Raw genomic sequence first — 20,795 nt, forward strand, 5'->3', positions numbered from 1 at the left:
AATAAAACACTTCGTACTTGCCGTCATATTAGCTATATAGCGGATAAAATGTATTTGTGTAATAAAACTATTGCTAAGGTTGGGTAGTTTTGCAAAATATCTTTTCTTTGCAAAATATCTTTTCCTATGACATACGGATCAAGTTTTATAACGCCGATTTTGTTTTTAGCATGGATATAGATTTAACACAAATTCCTGATTTCTTCACTGATGAAGTTGCACATTAATAGCATTTCGAACACAATTATCGTACTAAAACGGTAAAATAAGAGGTGAAACTGATTTAAATAGTCTTCAGGTAATATTTTACAGCTCTATCAGTGATAACGTAGAGGAAACTTTATAAATAATAATCACCTATTGTACCTATTTACAATTTTTATAAATTTAAGAAACATTATGCTTAGCTGTATTTTGTGTACTGTTTCATAATGTGCTTAAAGACTGTATTCATTCATGTTTATACTTTCTTACTGATGATTTATATCCATTCAAGGTGAACCTAACAATCACAGCGACATAACAGAGAACTGCGCCGAAATATATACTCGTAGCCAGATAGGATCGTGGAACGATGTTCCTTGCAGTAAATTGAGAGGATACATCTGCGAGCACGCACGTACGTAATCTAATTTTAATGAACACGCTTGCAACATTTCTAAACTTGAATTGGTCATCTATCTCAAATAAAAACCATATCTGATTATTCAAGGTGAGCCTATTAATATTATTCACGCCCTAAACTGTACACAAATGTATGTATGTATGTATGTATGTATGTATGTATGTATGTACAATTTAATATTCCTTACGCCCTAAACTGTACACAAATGTATGTATGTATGTCTGTATGTATGTATGTATGTATGTATGTACAATTTAATATTCCTTACGCCCTAAACTGTACACAAATGTATGTATGTATGTATGTATGTATGTATGTACAATTTAATATTCCTTACGCCCTAAACTGTACACATATGTATGTATGTATGTATGTATGTATGTACAATTTAATATTTCTTACGCCCTAAACTGTACACAAATGTATGTATGTATCTATGTATGTATGTATGTATGTATGTACGTATGTACAATTTAATATTCCTGACGCCCTAAACTGTACACAAATGTATGTATGTATGTATGTATGTATGTATGTACAATTTAATATTCCTTACGCCCTGTTGGTTCGAATCAACATTCAAGCTCTTAAGCTGATGCTGTTTGCGATTCTAATTCTTGCTCGGGTACGTAATACATAGGAAACACAAGTATGCTCCAAAATTGAGTTTCTTCTTCAAATGTGCTGACAATGTAATTAATAGGTTTGAGTCAGATTAAGTGATTGTCTTTTACTCCAGGCATATCCCAGTTACTGCTCACTTAAAGCATGTACAGCTTCGTCCAGTTTAGTGTGATATATTGGGAAGTTTTAGTACACGGCGTATACACTATTAAAAACAAAAAAGGCTAGAACACAAACAGTACAGGAAACCGCTTCCCTAAATAGCTGCTGAATGACTTTGTAAAAGTCCGATTGTTGTATCGCTGATGTAGGTCCCAGTCATGAAACTGATCCGTTTGGGGTGACAAGACTCTTAGTCTAGAGATGGACACCATCCATCGGCTTGAAAATTGTCATTCCGGGAACAGTTTTTCTTAAATGATATCACAGTTTTGACTGCCCTAAAGTTGTGGGCCAATAAGCATACAAATTCATCTGGTGTTCTTTCTTTTGGTTGAAAGGATTATACAATGTGATACAAACATGCAGACTCTTCTAATTGTTTTGTTTGCTTCCTGCATATTCTCTTGAGAAGAAGTAAAGAACGATTTAAAAACAAAGAATTGGTTTCACCGCTACTCGGAGAACACTGTCCATATCCAATCAAATGTTTCAAATGTTCGGTCTTCTTGCTCGATAAATTTTGTCAACAGTTTGTTCGGAAAAATATTTATATTTAATGTCGAAATTGATATGAGCTGGGCGTACAAACTCAAGATGGTTCTTTTACGAAACCTGCATTTGCTATTACTTCAGCAGGTTATAAAAAAGTACTTATTTTATGGGAATCGTCATTGCTATTTTCTGGCATTCACCCTCGGCAATCATCACAGTCAGGTCAAGAAGTCAGTCCCAAATGGCACATACTCCACATAAGACAGAACTCTGGTTAATTGCGTGATGCGCAGTCGTTATCTTCAGGAGGTTATAAACAAGTGAGAAAAGCACGACATAAAGTACACCACAAACATTAAAAGAAATTATGTAGAGTAGGACTATAATGATATTCGTTTATTCGAAATTCTTCGGTGACGATGATGTGCATAGATCATCTGATAAATATATTTGTTAACGTTCGGATGTGATATAGAAATTTACAAATCCCAACAAGCAATATAGTCGTTGACATAAACAAACACTCATTTATTTTTATTCTAAAGATTTCGCAAAGTTTAGTTCAATTTGTTGTATAGGTTGTTTTGCATTATCATTACATAGTACAATTTTGACCTTTGATTCCAATCGAAAGATTTTCCTGATCTATAATTGAAGTTTGATAGTCTCTGATTAGCAACCAGTGCTCAGCAATTCGATATTCAGAATTATCACATAGCCTTACACTTTACAACTAGTGTGGGCAGTTCAAGATTTTTGATATTGCAACACGTTAACATATCACATAAGCCGATAAAATCCTTGCGCATTATACTCTTTATGAAAAGGTATTGATCATGGGAAATATTTCTTTACTCTGCCTTACCTAACTTTTCTTGATGCTATTATAAAGATTGTGAGGGGCATTTTTCGAATCGAGATCCTAAATTGAAAATGGTCAGATTTTTGAGAATATGGCTAATTTGCCACACAGAGGTCACGTATTGTCTATCATGTGCTGTAAAACAAACAAGAACACTAACAATAACACGAAAAAAAAAATGTGGTATTGGACAATTGATAGCGGGCGTAATCCTGTAACATTTAGTCCGCCCTATGTAAAAGAGTGGTTTACATGTTAAATTTCAAGCGTAAGTAAACTCACATCTGTTCATAGAATAATATGGACATAAACCTGTCTACCAATTGGCAGAGTGTTAGTATTATATTGATCTATATTTTTTTCTAACTCCTGGTAAATGATTTTATCTAATTATTATAATTCTTAATCATGGTTGTAATGTGTTCAGAATATCTTTTGTTCAGCCTGGTCTACGCGAATTGAGTATATTATGGCATATGATTTATAAATATATGTTTACGTATGTGCTGGCAGTTGGTAATATTAATCTTAATAATAAGACTTCAGATGACGCCTATTGCGCAGTTTCTCAATGACAGATGGGATATGTATGTTTCCAGAATACTGTTTGGCTTCCTACGGCTCGTGCGAGCTCACGTGATTTTTTTGAACTGACGCAAAAATCAAAAGTGTATGAGGTTATGGTGAGTCTATTGCGAGGTACAGTCTGAATATATGGTGTATATAAGGAGAAAATTAAGCATCCATATTCATTCCAATTTTTGAGTCATTCACACTTATTGTGTTTGTATTGTAATTTTTCAGAAGTATTTCATGTTGTTTTAGATCCTTTTCGAGACGAAAATCATTTCGTTGGATTTTGCAGTGGAAGTCGAAAGTACTCATTATTTGTACTACAGTCTTATTATGGAACAGTGTTAAATTATTTGAGGGAATTCTGGTCAACGCCATCTTGACAACGTCACAGTTCTTCTCCGGTATTGAAATTTATAAGACATTTCATAGACCTTTATGGGGGCTAATTTTGATTCAAAACTTAATGCTATAAGTTCCTCTTATGATTGTCATTTACAACTTTGGCAATTAAATTGTTTGTTGAGGTTTGTAAAACATTTTGGTTTTGCTTCTTTTCTTTTACTTAAATTTGTGAGATTATAGTCATAACAGCTAGGCATATAAAAGCACAGCATTTGCTCAAACTATCGAACGTTTTTTATGTGATGCAATTACGACTGTCTCCCGTTTCGAAATCAACTAATGCAAATATCCGGTCACAAATACACTATAGTAGATACGATATTTCTTCATCCAGTAACCATTCTTTCACATGGTATCCTACAATTTTCAGCAGTGAAACTGACATATAGCTTACTTGCAAACATGTGTTATACTGATCATCTAACGTAAATGAATCAGACTATGTGACATCACACGGAACTTCCCTAAACATTCTTTGTTGAAACATGTTATTTTCTCAGTCAAATTTTCCTTCTATTCGGAAGGTCAGTTGGGGTTTCTGAATTGCGATGTGTAAAAGAAAATATGTTTTTAAACGTTATTGGGTTATAAAACTGCACAAAAAGGTTAGGAAAAAGCTTGTGATTATTTATCGGAGTCATGATGAACGAAGGTATTTCTTCTTTTATCGTTCTATTTGCATTAATCTAAAGGCAGAGATAATCAAACTTTCAAAGGGATAATGATTTAATATTAAATTTATGAAACTCCTTGAATAATGCCCATTATTGGCTTGCAAAAACTGGCAAAAGGTAGACATTATTAAACTCGTTTCATAAATTCATATTAAATCATTACCCATTTAAGATCATCTGTTGATCAATTCTTCAAGTTCAAAATCTTCAGCTATCGTTTTTCGTGCCTTTACAAGTTCGGAAATATAAACATTCATCGTGGGACGGTATTTGAAACTGAATACAAAAATCACGCATTGATCTTTAGGTACAGTGATTAATTTGGTTTCCAATTAAAGACCCTTTTTTCTTTTGACCTGATCCTTTCATTTTTTTCCTAAATACGTTTTAAGTTCATTTTTTCCAGTGCACCAACTGCCAAGAAAAACGAAATATATGCCAGATAGAGACAATACAGCTGTTGAAATACCTCCATCAACTTTGTAGTTTTATATCTCTTTGACCACCTTATATTTGATATCTGAAACTTCTACAATACGTTTTAGACCTTTTAGCTAATACCCGGAGCTACATAATATATTATGTAATATTTCCTATCCCTGAAAAGGATATATATTTTATCAAACCAATTCAGAAAAGACGTAAAAGGCTATCTATTTTGTGTGTGATGAGCTGTTTATGTTACTGGGTATTGTACAATCTTGAACGGAAATTAAAATTAACCTCTTTAGTACGTAGGTGATAATAATAAAATGATGTGTCTCTTAACTCATGATGGTTACTACATTTGCAAAAAGTACATGAATATGTCCAAAGTGGAATGCCTCCGAGTAACTATTAACACACACACACACACACACACACACACACACACACACATATATATATATATATATATATATATATATATATATATATATATATATATATATATATACGAAGAAAATCAAACATAGATAACATAAAACACTAAGTTTGCAAGATTCATTTTATTAAATATTGATAACCTATTATATAAACATTTTAGAAATTGGTGAGGAAATTAGACCGATAATATCTGTTCCTGTCATCAGCTTTTATAACATCTTATACTGTGGCTCAATGTAATCAATATAGACCCAGAATATAAGTTACTCACGTGACTAGTTCCGGTTGGAAAGTATCAAGGAAGAAATTCAACGTTTCTAATTGATATCTGTGAGAATCGTCATGACCTGAAAAGGACAGAATGGCATTTTACCAAGAGTTCAGATAAAGCCAATTTATAATTATGATGCCATCTCTAACTCCATGTTTAGTCATCAAAAACAACTCATTGTCTGTCAAAACTCACATTCTACACCGGATATCATTAATCATATGTACTAAACGATGTTCATTGTAACAGTGACTTGGGTCAAGTGTCTAGTTTCCTGTACATAGATCTCAAAATTCATTTAAAGTAACATACAATCTCTACCAAATAGCAATAATACTAATGTATATTTCTTGACAATGTAGTCCTGATGGGCACTTAGTGTCTTCAGTTTAAAGTATTCGATTATATCATGTACATACGTATATATTCATTTTCTGATATATTGAAGTAACTTTTAAGTGTACAGATGTATGTATGTATGTATGTATGTATGTATGTATGTGTGTGCGTGCGTGCGTGCGTGCGTGCCTGCATGCATGCATGCATGTATGTATGTATGTATGTATGCATGCATGCATGCATGCATGCATGCATGTATGCATGTATGTATGTGTGTATGTATGTGTGTGTATGCATGTATGCATGCATGCTTGTACGTATGTATGTATGTATGTATGTGTGCGTGTGTGCGTGCGTGCGTGCGTATGTATGTATGTATGTACAATTTAATTTTTTTCTCTACCAATATTAATGCTGACACTTCCTTTTTGTTATTCCGATTTTGTTAGGCGTGGCTATGATTAGTGTTAAAAAGAACTGACTTGCATGAAGTTTAAGAAAGTGACAATCAACGAGATGTGTTGTAAAACCTGTAATAGTTGCGTGAGTGTTTATCGAAGACCTGAATATGACAAGTCATTGATATATTTGACCATATAATTTTGTGGAAACCTACTGGCTAAATTGTCAATCAATAGTCCGTGCACGAGTTTGGGCTAAGAATGTGTTAAAAAATTTCCTTGAATTCAAAACGTTGACTAAATAACTGTGAGCAACTGCAGATTATGATAGAATTAAGTGACAGTTCGACGTATAATATTCTAAAAGCTAACATGTTGAACCATTTTCCCATTCCTTTCAGATGACTTTGGCAAGAATAGTAACTTCAGTCAAGGATCTAAACAAAGAATACTTTTAGCTAGTACCATCTGTGGCACCTTGGCACTCATCACACTTATTATCACCATTGCCAGAATAAAAATATCAAGATTAACAAAGCGACAGAGCTATCCAGAATCCAATAACACATACTTGGCTTTGGCAGTTACAAGATCTGAAAATATGTATGATGGAATTGCATTGCCAGTTTATGAAAATATGCAAACTATGTTCTCAAACTAGAAAAGGACGAAATGTTGAACCGGAGGAGTGAATGTTTTGACTTCAGATATTTAGATTTTTTCAACTTTTCGGATCATAAATACATTACATTGTCTGAATTATTCCCAGTAGACCAGCATAAAGGACGTGGAAATATAAAGAGGTTTAATGTTGCCAATCCAATTTGTGGTACAGTTTAAAAGTAGATTGATGTGTATTTGCTTTTTGTTTCAATATACCGAAAACATAAACAATATGTGCCCTTTTCATGCATTCGTATATTTCATTCTAACAAGTACTTTCCGATTTTATACAGAAAACTGTTTGACTTACTTCGATATTGGTGTCATATGTATATCCGATTTTGTACAACAGACTGTCTTCATTTGTCATAACTTGTCTCTTTTTGTAGGTCAATAGCCTTAAAGAGCTATATATGTGTATGTGAGGTTACTTTCCCTTTCAACGAGACAAAAGTTCCAGAAGGTAACAACTCGTTATGTGGATATAGTTTGTGGTGCTATGCTGAAATTCTAGTGTTAGATTTTTTTATGAATAATTTTCAAGGAAAGTCCGAAATGAAGGGAGATAAAGTTAGGTACGTCTTTCGTGACAATACGTAGTGTCGCTAACTGGGGATTGCTTTCTAATTGATCGCGCAGGCATTCGAGGGATCAAAACCAAATAAATCTTCAAATTAACAAATGCCAGCTGCTAATACTAAAGATAGAGCTGAGGGTAAAAGTATGCATTAAAACTATGTGAAGCAATATAGTTTGCAACAGATTATAAAACTATATTATTAGGTACTACAAACAAAGCATTTCAAGCAAATATTGTGAATGTAAGTGCTTGTATTATTTGCAGCACTGGAAGTAAAACTATTTGTACAGTGGTCATATCAGCTTTATATCGAGGGTGCATGTACACACTGTGCCTATATTTTTCAGTATTCGTAATGATAAAACGAAAATAAATATGAATACGTATATGTAAAGACACTGTAACAAGATAATACCCTGATGGGATTGGAGTACAATCGTATTTATAATGTAACTGAATGATAAACAAAACTGACATTCTATTAGTGCGCTTAAAGTAGAACAATGGATTTTGAACATAATGACGCGCACTAATTCAGGAAAGTGTTAACAAGAATTGATATAATTTATAACTGGAACTAACTAGAACATATAAATTCAAGGATTAATGAAACTGGTTTACGCGTACGGAACAAATAAACAAGTGAGTGATTTATGGACCTATCACTGCATATAACATATAAACAAATATGAAAAGCATATAATTGTATTAGCAGTGTTGTTCAATGTATGGAACTGTGTACAAGAAAATGTGAATAATGCATATTTCATCCACAGGGAATATGCATGTATTATTAATGTTCATTCACTTGGCGATATTGGATTGTTGATTTCACGAATATAGTAATATTGAGTAATATTGATTCAAAAATGGAACATATGCATCTCGTTGAGTTCTGCGGATGAGAACAGCGTATTTCCGGTTCAACGGATCCGGTTCAGCGCCACCACGCATGTCTAGTCAACTCAGTATGCTGCAGGATCGTCAAGAGCCTCATTATTCTCTCCAGACCGGTTTCACCCGAAGCTTTGATCCCTCACTGTCAGCATACCATCATTCAAGCCAACATCATCATCGACCATATCGTCCGCATTCTGCTCAACATTGTCCTACGATTACGCACGAAAACACAGCTTTATAAGCAAAGATTGTCTCTCTAAAGTCGACAGCTTCCTGAAAAAACTCGTGGCATTGTGTTAAGACACTCAGAATGTATCCTATAAGTATCATGATGGTGATTGAAAACCCACAGGTAGATAACCCGAAGTGACCGAATTTCTCACATTGGGAAACCGACCTCAATATTATCAAAAAGCAAAGGCTAGAAACAAACCACGCTCTGGTAACACTGCATGCAGCAAAGAACCTGAGAACATATTCGTCTTATACAGCACCTACATATTTCACTTCACACAATTACATGACACACATATATATATATACCAATGATTGTAATACTTCGAGTCTTTATTAATTTTAGATTTTGTTACATTTCTTTTAATGTATATATAGTAAATATCACTTAATACATTCAAACAAGTGTGCATTCACATGTTGTTGGCATGAATATTATGTAGTTTTCGACGTACATTCTACAACCGTTTTCTGCAACTAGTTGAGTTATACGTTGCTAATATTTCTTTTTTCATTGTGCGGGGAATGCACCATAACCTGGGTACATAGAATCGCGTCTAACTGCATGGTATCAATACAAAGAGTTTTGTCAGGAAGCTATCTACCTTATCGAAGCAATATTCCGCTGTAGAGCTATTCATGTGACGGTATGTTCTATACAGCTGTGGACTTTCTATAACCGATTGCTGCTGTCGATAGTGACGTTGGCTTAGAGGACGGTGATAATATGTTCTATATCGCTGTGGACTTTCTATAACTGATTGCGGTTGTCGATAGTGACGTTGGCTTACAGGACGGTGATGATATGTTCTATACCGCTGTGGACTTTCTATAACCGATTGTTGTAGTCGATAGTCACGTTGTCTTAGAGACGGTGTTGATTTACACGTAATGCGTAACAAAAGTTTCCTAAGCAATGCGTCTGCATGGAATAGGAAGGCTCTTGAATGATTCTCCGGCAGAATGAGATGGCCGTGCAGTACTTTGTGGCTCCTTGACCAGTCAACGATAATTATGGTACTAGAAATACACTGTGTTCGTCAAATGGATGATATGAGGCATATATTTTATGTTTGAAAATCAATAGTATTCATTATCATTATATGACTGAAATCAATAATTGAGTATCTCTATATTAGTGACAATAAATGAAACATATGTCAAACATGTAGATGACAGGTACATTATTTTTCATATTTCTGTAATAAGTCTAGGGTTTACTCAACCTTGGTTATAAGCACACACATTGTTCGTATTTGTGTATATATCCTATAAAATAATACTTTGGTAACGTAAGTATATATTTTCCATATTTGTGCATAAATTATATGCATTCATTATCCAGTTTGATAGATCTATATATCAACCATATTTGTTCACACGTTCATTACTGTTGTATGATTCGTTGAAGTAACATGTCGTGATTAGTTCCATTTTGGATGATATATTACTTTACATCAGCTATTAAACCCGGTGAGCATATTTCTGTTAAATAATCTGTTGGACTTTGTGGGCACCATTATGGTGTCAGCTTAATTCATCGTTCAATTACATGGTACATACAAACTTCATTCATTATATAGATTTATATGTCCATGTACACCACAAAATTGTTTAATTACACTTAAAAATTAGCTTTTTTAAATGAAAATATAATATTCGACAATCTCCGTAAACAATTGGTAGTTTCCACGTGCCAAAAACAGATATGACCTACTATTCAAGCTAGCCATTGACGTGTTTAACTTCCCCATGTAAATGTCTATGTGCTATATCTTACGATCGTGCTTCTGTACAGCAAATACGGTGCACTGTGTTGCAAATGGATGTAACCAAAAGAGTGATGATGGGACAAAAGGTTTCTTTCTTTTTCCGAAAGACCCTGTTTACCGGAAAGAGTGGATTGAAGCTGTGGGATAGAATAGGATGAGGGATAGAAAAGTTGTATGCCAACAATAGGATTCCGCTTATGCACATGATATTTTGAAGACATTTACTTTCTTAACCCTCCTACGGTGATGAAATCGATTGGTGTACAAATGAAACTGAATTTATTAAAAACAACAGTGCCTACAATTTTCCAGATACTGTCAAATATAAGAAAAATCCCTTCCGTCACCCGAAAAGTTTGGACCTCCTAAATCCCGTAGAAAGCCTTATGGTGCATATGAGATGTGGGACAGAAGGAGTGCAAGTAAAATATATCAAGTAAAAATTATAGTACAGTAAGTTAACTGCAGCTGTAAAATATTAATGTTTAAAATAATCATAATACTTTTTGAGCCTGCAGAATGTAGCCTTTGATGAAACTCTTTATTTAGCATTAATATAACCAACATGAACTCAAAATCATTTTAAAAAAATACAAGTTATTACTCTGGAACGTTTATCGTTTATAGGTTTTTCAAGTCTCTAAAATCAGTTATATATATATATATATATATATATATATATATATATATATATATATATATATATACCTTATTTTCTGTATATATTTGGACATGAAAAAATTTATTTTTTCCTGTCCCACAACTTATGGTGGAACTTTCTTTCCTCAAGATTTTATGACCCAAGATTTAAGAAACTAAATAATTCTGTGTTGAATTAGTGCTACCTCCACTGCATGGTGCAATAAAATAGATAAACAAAACAGTTATTTGAAAATCAAATGAAAGGTACTAGCCTTGCAATGCTATCATTTATTCCTTCTTATATTTTTGTAGGGGAGTTTTACTGGCTGGGATTGGTGTCCCGCTTAATATGGTTGTCGTTATCTAGAGGTTGACCGCCCTCGATGGTATTGCCCGGTTCGAGTAAATATAAATATAAGTGGTGAAACTTATAGGTGAAATAGAGATCTGAGCAGATATATAGAACAAACCAACACGAGCCGCCGTACATGTAAACAAACAATTTAATCAATTACATAAAACAACTGTGAGAATTCATTACATCAGGAATATACTCTGCTTTTAGAAAAAAAATGTCCACCGAATTACAGTAAAGAAAATGAAACACTAATATATTTAAATAAGTTTGCCGATCTGTTCACTGATAGCTTTAGTTCATCATAGGATCGGGTGAACAATCGAAGTCAACGCCTTGTACGATTGCATAACTTGGTTCTTCGGTTGGCTCCACTTCCACTGTAGCTGTTCAGTACCCTGGATCTCAGGATGTTACTTTTCACAATGCTACTCAGGATACTCTCAGAATACGTCTCAGAATTGATACGTCGCAGGATTACATTACGTCACAGGATTGTACGTCCCACTACATTTCTCTATATACTTCTCAGTATACGTCTCGGAATTGATACGTCGCAGGATTGCGTTACAGGATTATATATCTCAGGAGCTATGTTCTCCCTTTTAAATAAATATAAATAGAGACAACCTAAATTTCCTGTTATTTATGATACAGGGGATTTTGCATTATCCCCTCCTCGTTATCAGATCTTCCTATCGGTGCTAAACAGATACTAAGGCTATCAATCGACTCCACATGTCCTATAATGACCCTAGTTAGTCAAATGGCTAATTCGTCACGCATTAGTATCACACATTTACACACCAAACGAGGCCTAGCGCTTCTGGGCCAGCCTCAGTTTACACAGCGAATAAATGCGATACATTACAACAATTACTACGTCATTTCAGTCATTTCGATCAATACACACTCACTCTTAATCATACGTGAAATCTTCTAAATTCGGTGAATTGACACGAATTCTCGTAACTCATATTAACTAATGTAATGCATTAAATTCTTAGAACCATAATTCTTATGCAAACAAGACTACAAATTGAAACAATTCATCCAACTTATCTAAAGATTAATGTACGACTTCCTATGCATAAACTCAACACAGATATACTTCATAAAGCAAATTATTATACGAATGTAGAAAAAAAGAGTCATGCAAATACAAGTAAACAAATTAAATGGAATTGTCACACTATCTTTGCTTTCAACGTTCCTCCCTCTAATCGCCTAATTAGTTCGTCGGCTTCTTTCGATAACAGTCCCCTTTGGACAACAGTTTTTTTTTTTTTTAACGAGGGAATTTTTGCAAATCCTCCGGAGCCAAGTCTGGTTTCTCTTGCAGATGCGGCAATATTAAAACCATGGACATTTTGTGTGGGAAACACGCCCCTTATTTAACGTAACCAATCAGAATCAAATACCTCTCCCACCTTTCCCAGAGGCTCCAAAGTCGGGGTCAGCTTGACCTGGTAGTTTGATAGTTACAGAGTTTCTGCGTATTTTCAACTGTGACAACTTTACCATGAAAATAAAGTTTACAGTATTTCTAATAGTCCGTATGGCTCTTGTGTAAACAAATGCTTTATTAAGAATAAAATTCTCCCCTCGAAAGGACATTACCGAACATGGCAGTATGGCGATTTGATACGAGCCTCTCTCCATAAATTTAATTAATGGTTCTCTGGTCTCAACTAATGTATTCTTGTTAGATCACCAGAAATTTGCCCCTTCACAATTTTCGTCATGCAAAATTTATTAAAGAAACAATATACCACGAACTCCGTATATGCAGCAGATGCCAGCTGGTGTATGCATCCTTACTGTAGTATGTATCGCTTATGTCAGATATGACACGTCACATTGTTTATTGACGTGATGTATAGAGAAATGAATCATGTTTTCTTGTACTCGAAGGTTTGAATAAGTTAAGAATGTAAGCTTGATCCAACGAAATTGAAACGAAACGGAAATATCAGACATATGTAATACTAGGAAACAACAATGTATAGAAACTTATCATTATTCATTTCTATAGATATTTCTCGGTGTCAAATATTACAGTCTCTACGTATGAATGTACTTTAGTGTAACAAGTAAGTAGAGTTGTGTGATTCAGCATCTAACCGGCCCGCTTGATCGATCAACACGAGATCTAAAATGTGAAGGTACAATTAGAGCTGGATGATAAGACTGGTCGGTGAACAATGGTCTAATTGCTAAAGGCTATTTATAGTCTACCATAGAATGGAGAGACTATCTTAAATCTGGTGGGATAGAGGGAGGCCTGATTTTGCTTTCACTGGAATAGCCAGCCAGGGTCAAAAGATTTGTTTGTGGGACGATTTGGTTAATCTTTCAACTCGCTTTTAACAAGTGCATCGTACTTCAAAGTAATGAAGGTTTAACCTCTCGGGTTATGAAGATCAATGCTGACATTATTTTATTTTTTTTTAAATTTATATAAGTCAGTTTCTTTGATTTGAACAAATGGTTATTTACAAAGAACCATTAGGTGTATGGTGAAAATAATATGAAAATTGCATTATCGATCTTGACGTGATAAAGATTTAAACTGGATACATGAAACAGTATAACCGGCAATACGTACCGATCTAAGTAGAATGTAACACAGTCATATTTATTTTATTTAAATTTTAGTCTACCTTGAGGTAGAATTTAAGAATAGTTTCTAAGTTCTAACAATTCTGCTGTCAAGGTAATGAATATGGTGCCATTCCAGGATATAAATAAATAATTTATAGATGTAATATCTGGAAACAAAACTTTATCATTGATCAGTACATTTATATAACTGTCTTTCGAGTCTTAGAATGTCTGACTGCAAATCTACATTACTGTATCAATACGTACAGTGATAACGAGTTCCTGACCGAAACGCTTGACTGACCAACATATGAATCAACATGTAAATATATCGTAGGTAAACAAATATCCGGATCAATTGAGTGTTGGTCGGATCCTTGGAATTTCTTAAATGCGGTAAATCTTTGATAAACTGGAATTGGTCGAAAAGGTAAATTAAAATGCTATATCCTGTTGCCAGAGAAACTTTCACTTCCTGTGTCGTTAAGTAACATTACAAATACTGTTAAATTTGCGAGGAAAGCTAGAGGACAACCAGCACCCACATTCACTCATCCACTCTGACGAGCGATGCTATCAAAACATTTAAGTTAAAAAGCTCTATCCCAGGTAAATATCGTTAATAAACAATGTTTTGTATGGTTCTTATCGAAACTTTCTATTTTAATTTCTCAACTTTAATTATTTACAATCAAACGCATTTGGAATACACTTCATTACACTATTTCGACCGAACCGGTTAGAGCGTCCGCCTCGGTTGTATGACGTCGCGGGTTCAAAACCTGGTCGAGTCATACCAAAGACTTATAATTCCAATTTTTATAAGATAACCGCGTTTTCTACAATTTTATTAGATGTAGACGATCACGTGATACTGATCTGGAATTTTTACACATTGATAAATTCTGCGCACTACGTTTGGCTTCCTGTTTCCATGTAACTTTATGTTAAATTTTATCTATATCAACACTTTAGACCATAATAACAACGACAACAAGCCCCATCCCTCCCACCCCCTGTATAACCGTTCAAAATGTTAAACCCCTAGATAAAAAGCGTCGATTATAAGTTAAAACAATGTAATTGCACTGACCTTTCTGCACTCCAATACTAACTCATTTTGCCGAAGAAAGCATACAACCAATCTTTAGAAATTATTGCATTTCGCATCGATATCATGTTCCAGCAGCTGTTACTAAAGGTCAGGGTCATTTGACGAACAATGGATCTCACTAAAAATGGACACGAGTTTGCTTTTGAAAGATCGAAATCGGCAGAAAGCAAGAACAACGGATGTTTTAGCAACACCTTACAAACGCAAGCGTAATGTTAAAACAGTAATATAACCTGGTCTAAGCATTTCTTTTAAATGAAAAACAAAATGATCCTAACCAGCTGATTGGATAACTAGCATTACCAACTGTTACACTCAAGTCTACAATATATCACTACACAAAAATCGGCCACTCATGTCTAACGAAGATGGGACTTTGTATTCTATGCAGTGAAGAGGCAATTAAAGAAAACTTCGACCTACATAACAGTGAACGCTTGTTAATGAAATCTGCTGATATGATGACAGAAAGAAAGTAAATTGCAATTATAACGATTAAATGATCATGGTTGGGTATATATATATATATATATATATATATATATATATATATATATATATATATATATATATATATATATATATATGCATAAATTGTTACCTAATCACTCACAAAGTTAATATAAAGTTCTTCGGACTTTCGTTTACTTTGTGAGTGATTAGGTAAAATTTACATATCGATAAATACGCGACAATGATCATTTAATCAAATAATAAAAATACTACTAGCAGCTTCCTCGCTAGGCGCTGAGCATGAAGAGGTGTGTGTTAGGATTGGTCGGCCTGGTGTGATAATGTGACGAAGTAGGTCATGATCCTAAATGTATGTGGCATGATGGTTTAGTGCTAGACATCACTATCGACTCCCACACTACTGACATCGTAGCGATAAACCTGAACAATTGTTAAAGCTACGCTAAAAATAAAAATCACACCACCACACTCATTAAACTATCGTAATTCATTTAATAGTTCCTTCGTGATATAAAGTTTCTCCTGAGCTGATTGCCCCATAATAAGAACCATCGAGCGAATCATGTCTTTGCAAAATGACATCTGATAGATTAATACCTGTGATTACGTCAATGATTACAATAATACCTGTGGTTACGTCAGTGATTACAATATTGTTACGACTCTTAAACTGAGTAACATAAAAGAGCGAAAAACAGCAAGTTTTGTAAAATTCAACAAATAATTTATTTATCTAGAACAAAAAGTGAATGTAATCCGTAATAGTCCAAAACGTTCTATCACAAATGAAATATATGTTCTTCCAATTTTATTCCAGACTTTGTACATAACAAAGTTCTGCTTTCTGGTCACCATTTAAATCTCAAGGGATTAGCGATAGGTCTGCTTTATGTATGTGTCAAACAAGCACACATGGTCAAACAATCTGTTTTAAGGACCGATTGTTTAGATTTTATGTTTCCGTTTTGTTTTTAATAAGCGCCTCACGCCACAAAGCAGTGAACATTTTATCTATACAATTCCCAAACTGACCTGTTGGATTTTGAATCATGATCCGAACATTACCTATTGTTCTTGGAATTATTGATAATTACTAGAGGACTATTAGGTATGTGGTCAAACTTGTACGGAAAATGCTTTATAGATTTTAATGTCATAAAGGAGTTAATTGAAAATGTTATATATTACAAAATACCAGCAACATACACTGCACTAACAAAAGAGAATCAATCTCTATATTTATAATATTTAAAGGTCACTGGTCAAATATATTGTACAAGAGTGTGATATTATTATATTCATAACAAACACATTTGTTATTTATGTACACCACAAAATTGTTTAATAACACTTAAAAATCCGCTTTTTTAAATGAAAAAAAATATATTCGATAATCTCGTAAACAATCGGTAGTTTCCGCGTGCCATAAACGGATATGAACTTCTATTGAAGCAAGTCATTCACGTGTTTAACTTCCCCATGTAAATGTCTATGTGCTATATCTTACGAATCGTACTTCTGTACAGCAAATATGGTGTACTACTGTGTTGCAAATGGATGTGACCAAAAGAGTGATGATGGGACAAAAAGGTTCTTTATTTTTCCGAAAGACTCTGTTTACCGGAAAGAGTGGATTGAAGCTGTGGGATAGAATAGGATGAGGGATGGAAAAGTTGTACAATTTTTGTCAACAACAACATCCCGCTTGTGCACACGACATTTTGAAGACTTTTTCTTTCTTAACCCTCCTACGGTGATGAAATCAATTGGTGTGCAAATGAACCTGACTTCATTACAGACAGCAGCGCCTACAATTTTCCCAGGTACTGTCAAATATAAGAAAAATCCCTTCCTTCACCGAAACGTTTGGACCTCCTAAATTCCATAGAAAGCTTTATGGTGCATATGATAAGAGGGACAGAAAGAGCGATGGTAAAATATATCAATTAAAGATTATAGGATAGCAAGGTAACTGCAGTTGTAAAATATTAACGTTTAAAATAATCATAATACTTTTTGATCTTGTAGAATGTAGCCATTGATGAAACTCTTTATTTAGCATTATTATAATCAACATGAACTCAAAATCATTTTTAAAAAATATAAGTTATTACTCTGGAAAGTTTATCATTTATAGGTTTCCAAGCATGTAGAATCAGTTATATATATATATATATATATATATATATATATATATATATATATATATATAGATATATCTTGTTTTCCATGTATATTAGGACACGAAAAAATATATTTTTTCTTGTCGCACAACTTATGGTGAAACTTTCTTTCCTCAGGGATATATGTCCCAAGACTTAAGAAACTAATGTGATGTATAAGAGAAATGAATCATGTTTTCTTGTGCTCGAAGGTTTGAATATATTATAAGACTGAAAGCTTGATCCAACGAAATTGAAACGAAACGGAAATATCAAACATATGTAATACTAGGAAACAACAATGTATAGAAACTTATCATTATTCATTTATATCGATATTCCTCGGTGTCAAATATTACAGTCTCTACGTTAGAATGTACTTTAGTGTAGCAAGTAAGTACACCTGTGTGATTCAGCATCTAACCGACCCGCTTGGCCAATTAATAGGTGGTCCAAAATGTGAAGGTAAAATCAGAGCGGGATGATAAGACTGGTCGGTAAATAATGGTCTAATTGCTAAAGGCTATTTACAGTCTACCATAGAATGAAGAGACTATCATAAATCTGAAGGGTTTGAAGGAGGCCTGTTTTCGCTCTGACTGGAACAGCCAGCCACGGTAAAAGATTTGTTTGTGCGACGATTTGTTTAATCTCTTTTCAACTCACTTTTAACAAGTGCATCGTACTTCAAAGTAATGAAGGTTTAACCTCTCTGGTTATGAAGACCAATACTGACAGTCTTGTTTTAAAAAAAAATTCATATAAGTTGGTTTCATTTATTTGAATAAATGGTTATTGACAAAGGAACATTACGCATATATGAAAAATGCACTATCGATGTTGAAGTGATAAAGATTTAAACTTGATACATAATACAGAATAACCGGCAATACGTACAGAGCTAAGCAGAACAAAACAGTCATATTTATTTCATTTAAATTTGAGGTAGAATTATAAATAAAAAAAACGTTTGCAAGTTCTGACAATTTTGCTGTCAAGGTAATGAATATATTGCAATTCCAGGATGCAAATATATAACTTCTAGATGGAATATTTGGAAACAAAATTTATCATTGATCAGTTACATCTATATAACTGTCTTTCAAGTCTTAGAATGTCTGTCTGCGAATTTACATTACTGTGGCAAATATGTATAGTTGTGATAATGAGTTTCTGTCCGATCCGCTTGACTGACAAACATATGAATCAACAAGTAAATAAATCGTAGGTACACAAATATCCGGATCAATTGACTGTTGGTCGGATCTTTGGAATTTCTTAAATGCGGTAAATCTTTGATAACCTTTGGAATTGGTCCAAAAGGTGAAATAAAATGCTATATCCTGTTGCCAGAGAAACTTTCATTTCCTTTGTCGTTAAGTCCCACTATAAATACTTTTATATTTGCGAGGAAAGCTAGATGAAAACCAGCACCCACACCCAGACATCCACTCTGACGAGCGATGCTATCAAGACCTTTAAGTTAAAAAGCTATATCCCAGGTTCCTGTCGTTAATAAAGAATGTTTTGTATGGTTCTTATCGAAACTTTCAATTTAAATTTCTCAACTTTAATTATTTACAATCGTCCATATTTGGAATACACTTCATTACACTATATCGACCCAACCGGTGGTCTAGAGGTTAGAGCGTCCGCCTCGGATGTATGAGGTCGCGGGTTCAAAACCTGGTCTAGTCATACCAACGACTTATAATTCCAATCTTTTTTTGAGATAACTGCGTTTCCTAAAATTGTATTGCATGTAGACGATCACTTTATACTGATTTAGACGTTTTACACATTGATACATTCTGCGGACTACGTTTGGCTTCCTGTTTCCATGCAATTTTATGTTAAATTTTATCTATATCAACACTTTAGACCATAATAAAAACGACAACAAGCCCCATCCATCCCACCCCTGTATAATCGTTCAAAATGTAAAACTCCCATATAAAAAACGTCGATTACAAGTTAGAACAATGTAATTGCACTGACCTTTCTGCACTCCAATACTAACTCATTTTGCCGAAGAAAGGCATTGGCAGGCTTTACCAGCCAGTCTTTAGAAATTATTGCATTTCGCATCGATATCATGCTCCAGCAGCTGTTACTAAAGGTCAGGGTCATTTGACGAACAATGGATCTCACTAAAAATGGACACGAGTTTGCTTTTGAAAGAACGAAATGGGCAGAAAGCAAGAACAACAGATGCTATAGCAACACCATACATACACAAGCTTAATGTTAAAAACATTAATATAACCTGGTTTAAGCATTTCTTTTAAATGAAAAACAAAATGATCATAACAAGCTGATTGGATAACTGGCATGACCAGCTGTTACACTCTAGTCTACCATATATTACTACACAAAAATCGGCCACTCATGTCTAACGAAGATGGAGCTTTGTATTCTATGCAGTGAAGAGGTTAATGAAAGAAAACTTCGAGCTACATAAAAGTAAACGCTTGTTAATGAAATCTGCTGATATGATGACAAAAAGAAAGTAAATTGGAATTAAAACGATTAAATGATCATGGTTGAGTATATATAGATTTATAAATTGTTACGTAATCACTCACAAAGTTAATATAAATTCCTTCTGACTTGATTTACTTTGGAGAGATGAGGTAAAATGTACATATCGATAAATACGCAATCACGATCATTGAACCCAATAATAAAAATACTACTAGCAGCTTCCTCGTTAGGCGCTCAGCATTAAGATGTGTTTTTTTTTGGACTGGTCGGCCTGGTGTCAGGATAATGTGACGAAGTGGGTCATGATGCTAAAGGTATATGGCATGATGGTTTAGTGCTAGACATCAATATCAACTCCCACACTACTGACATCGTAGCGATAAACCTGAACAATCGTTAAAGCTACGCTAAAAATAAAAATCACACCACCACACTCATTAAACTATCGTAATTCATTTAATAGTTCCTTCGTGATATAAAGTTTCTCCTGAGAGACAGATCTGGATTATGTATGAG

General features: G+C 34.0%; 1 protein-coding gene and 1 long non-coding RNA gene across 3 annotated transcripts in view; one reads left to right on the plus strand and one right to left on the minus strand.

Annotated features, from left to right (window-relative positions):
* The window catches only part of LOC149791353 (uncharacterized), a 25,366-nt gene extending 19,509 nt beyond the window's left edge, over nt 1-5,857 (minus strand). Inside the window, exon 1 of the long non-coding RNA XR_016423171.1 lies at nt 5,556-5,857. This is a non-coding gene — a long non-coding RNA (uncharacterized LOC149791353). The remainder of the gene's footprint in view (nt 1-5,555) is intronic.
* Nucleotides 1-8,492, plus strand: part of LOC149791354 (snaclec agkisacutacin subunit A-like) — a 17,320-nt gene extending 8,828 nt beyond the window's left edge. Inside the window, exons 4-5 of one of the 2 annotated variants that reach the window (XM_089969182.1) lie at nt 497-619; nt 6,697-8,492. In XM_089969182.1, coding sequence (XP_089825308.1) covers nt 497-619; nt 6,697-6,956 — 383 coding nt within the window. In that variant the 3' untranslated portion in view covers nt 6,957-8,492. Of the gene's footprint in view, nt 1-496; nt 620-3,590; nt 3,796-6,696 lie in introns of those variants that run through there. The other variant, XM_089969183.1, reaches the window with a different exon arrangement.
* Nucleotides 8,493-20,795: the final 12,303 nt, after the last annotated feature.

The sequence above is a fragment of the Sinohyriopsis cumingii genome, chromosome 9 (assembly GCF_028554795.1).
Source record: "Sinohyriopsis cumingii isolate HCF-2022 chromosome 9, ASM2855479v2, whole genome shotgun sequence".
Classification (NCBI taxonomy): Eukaryota; Metazoa; Mollusca; class Bivalvia; order Unionida; family Unionidae; genus Sinohyriopsis; species Sinohyriopsis cumingii.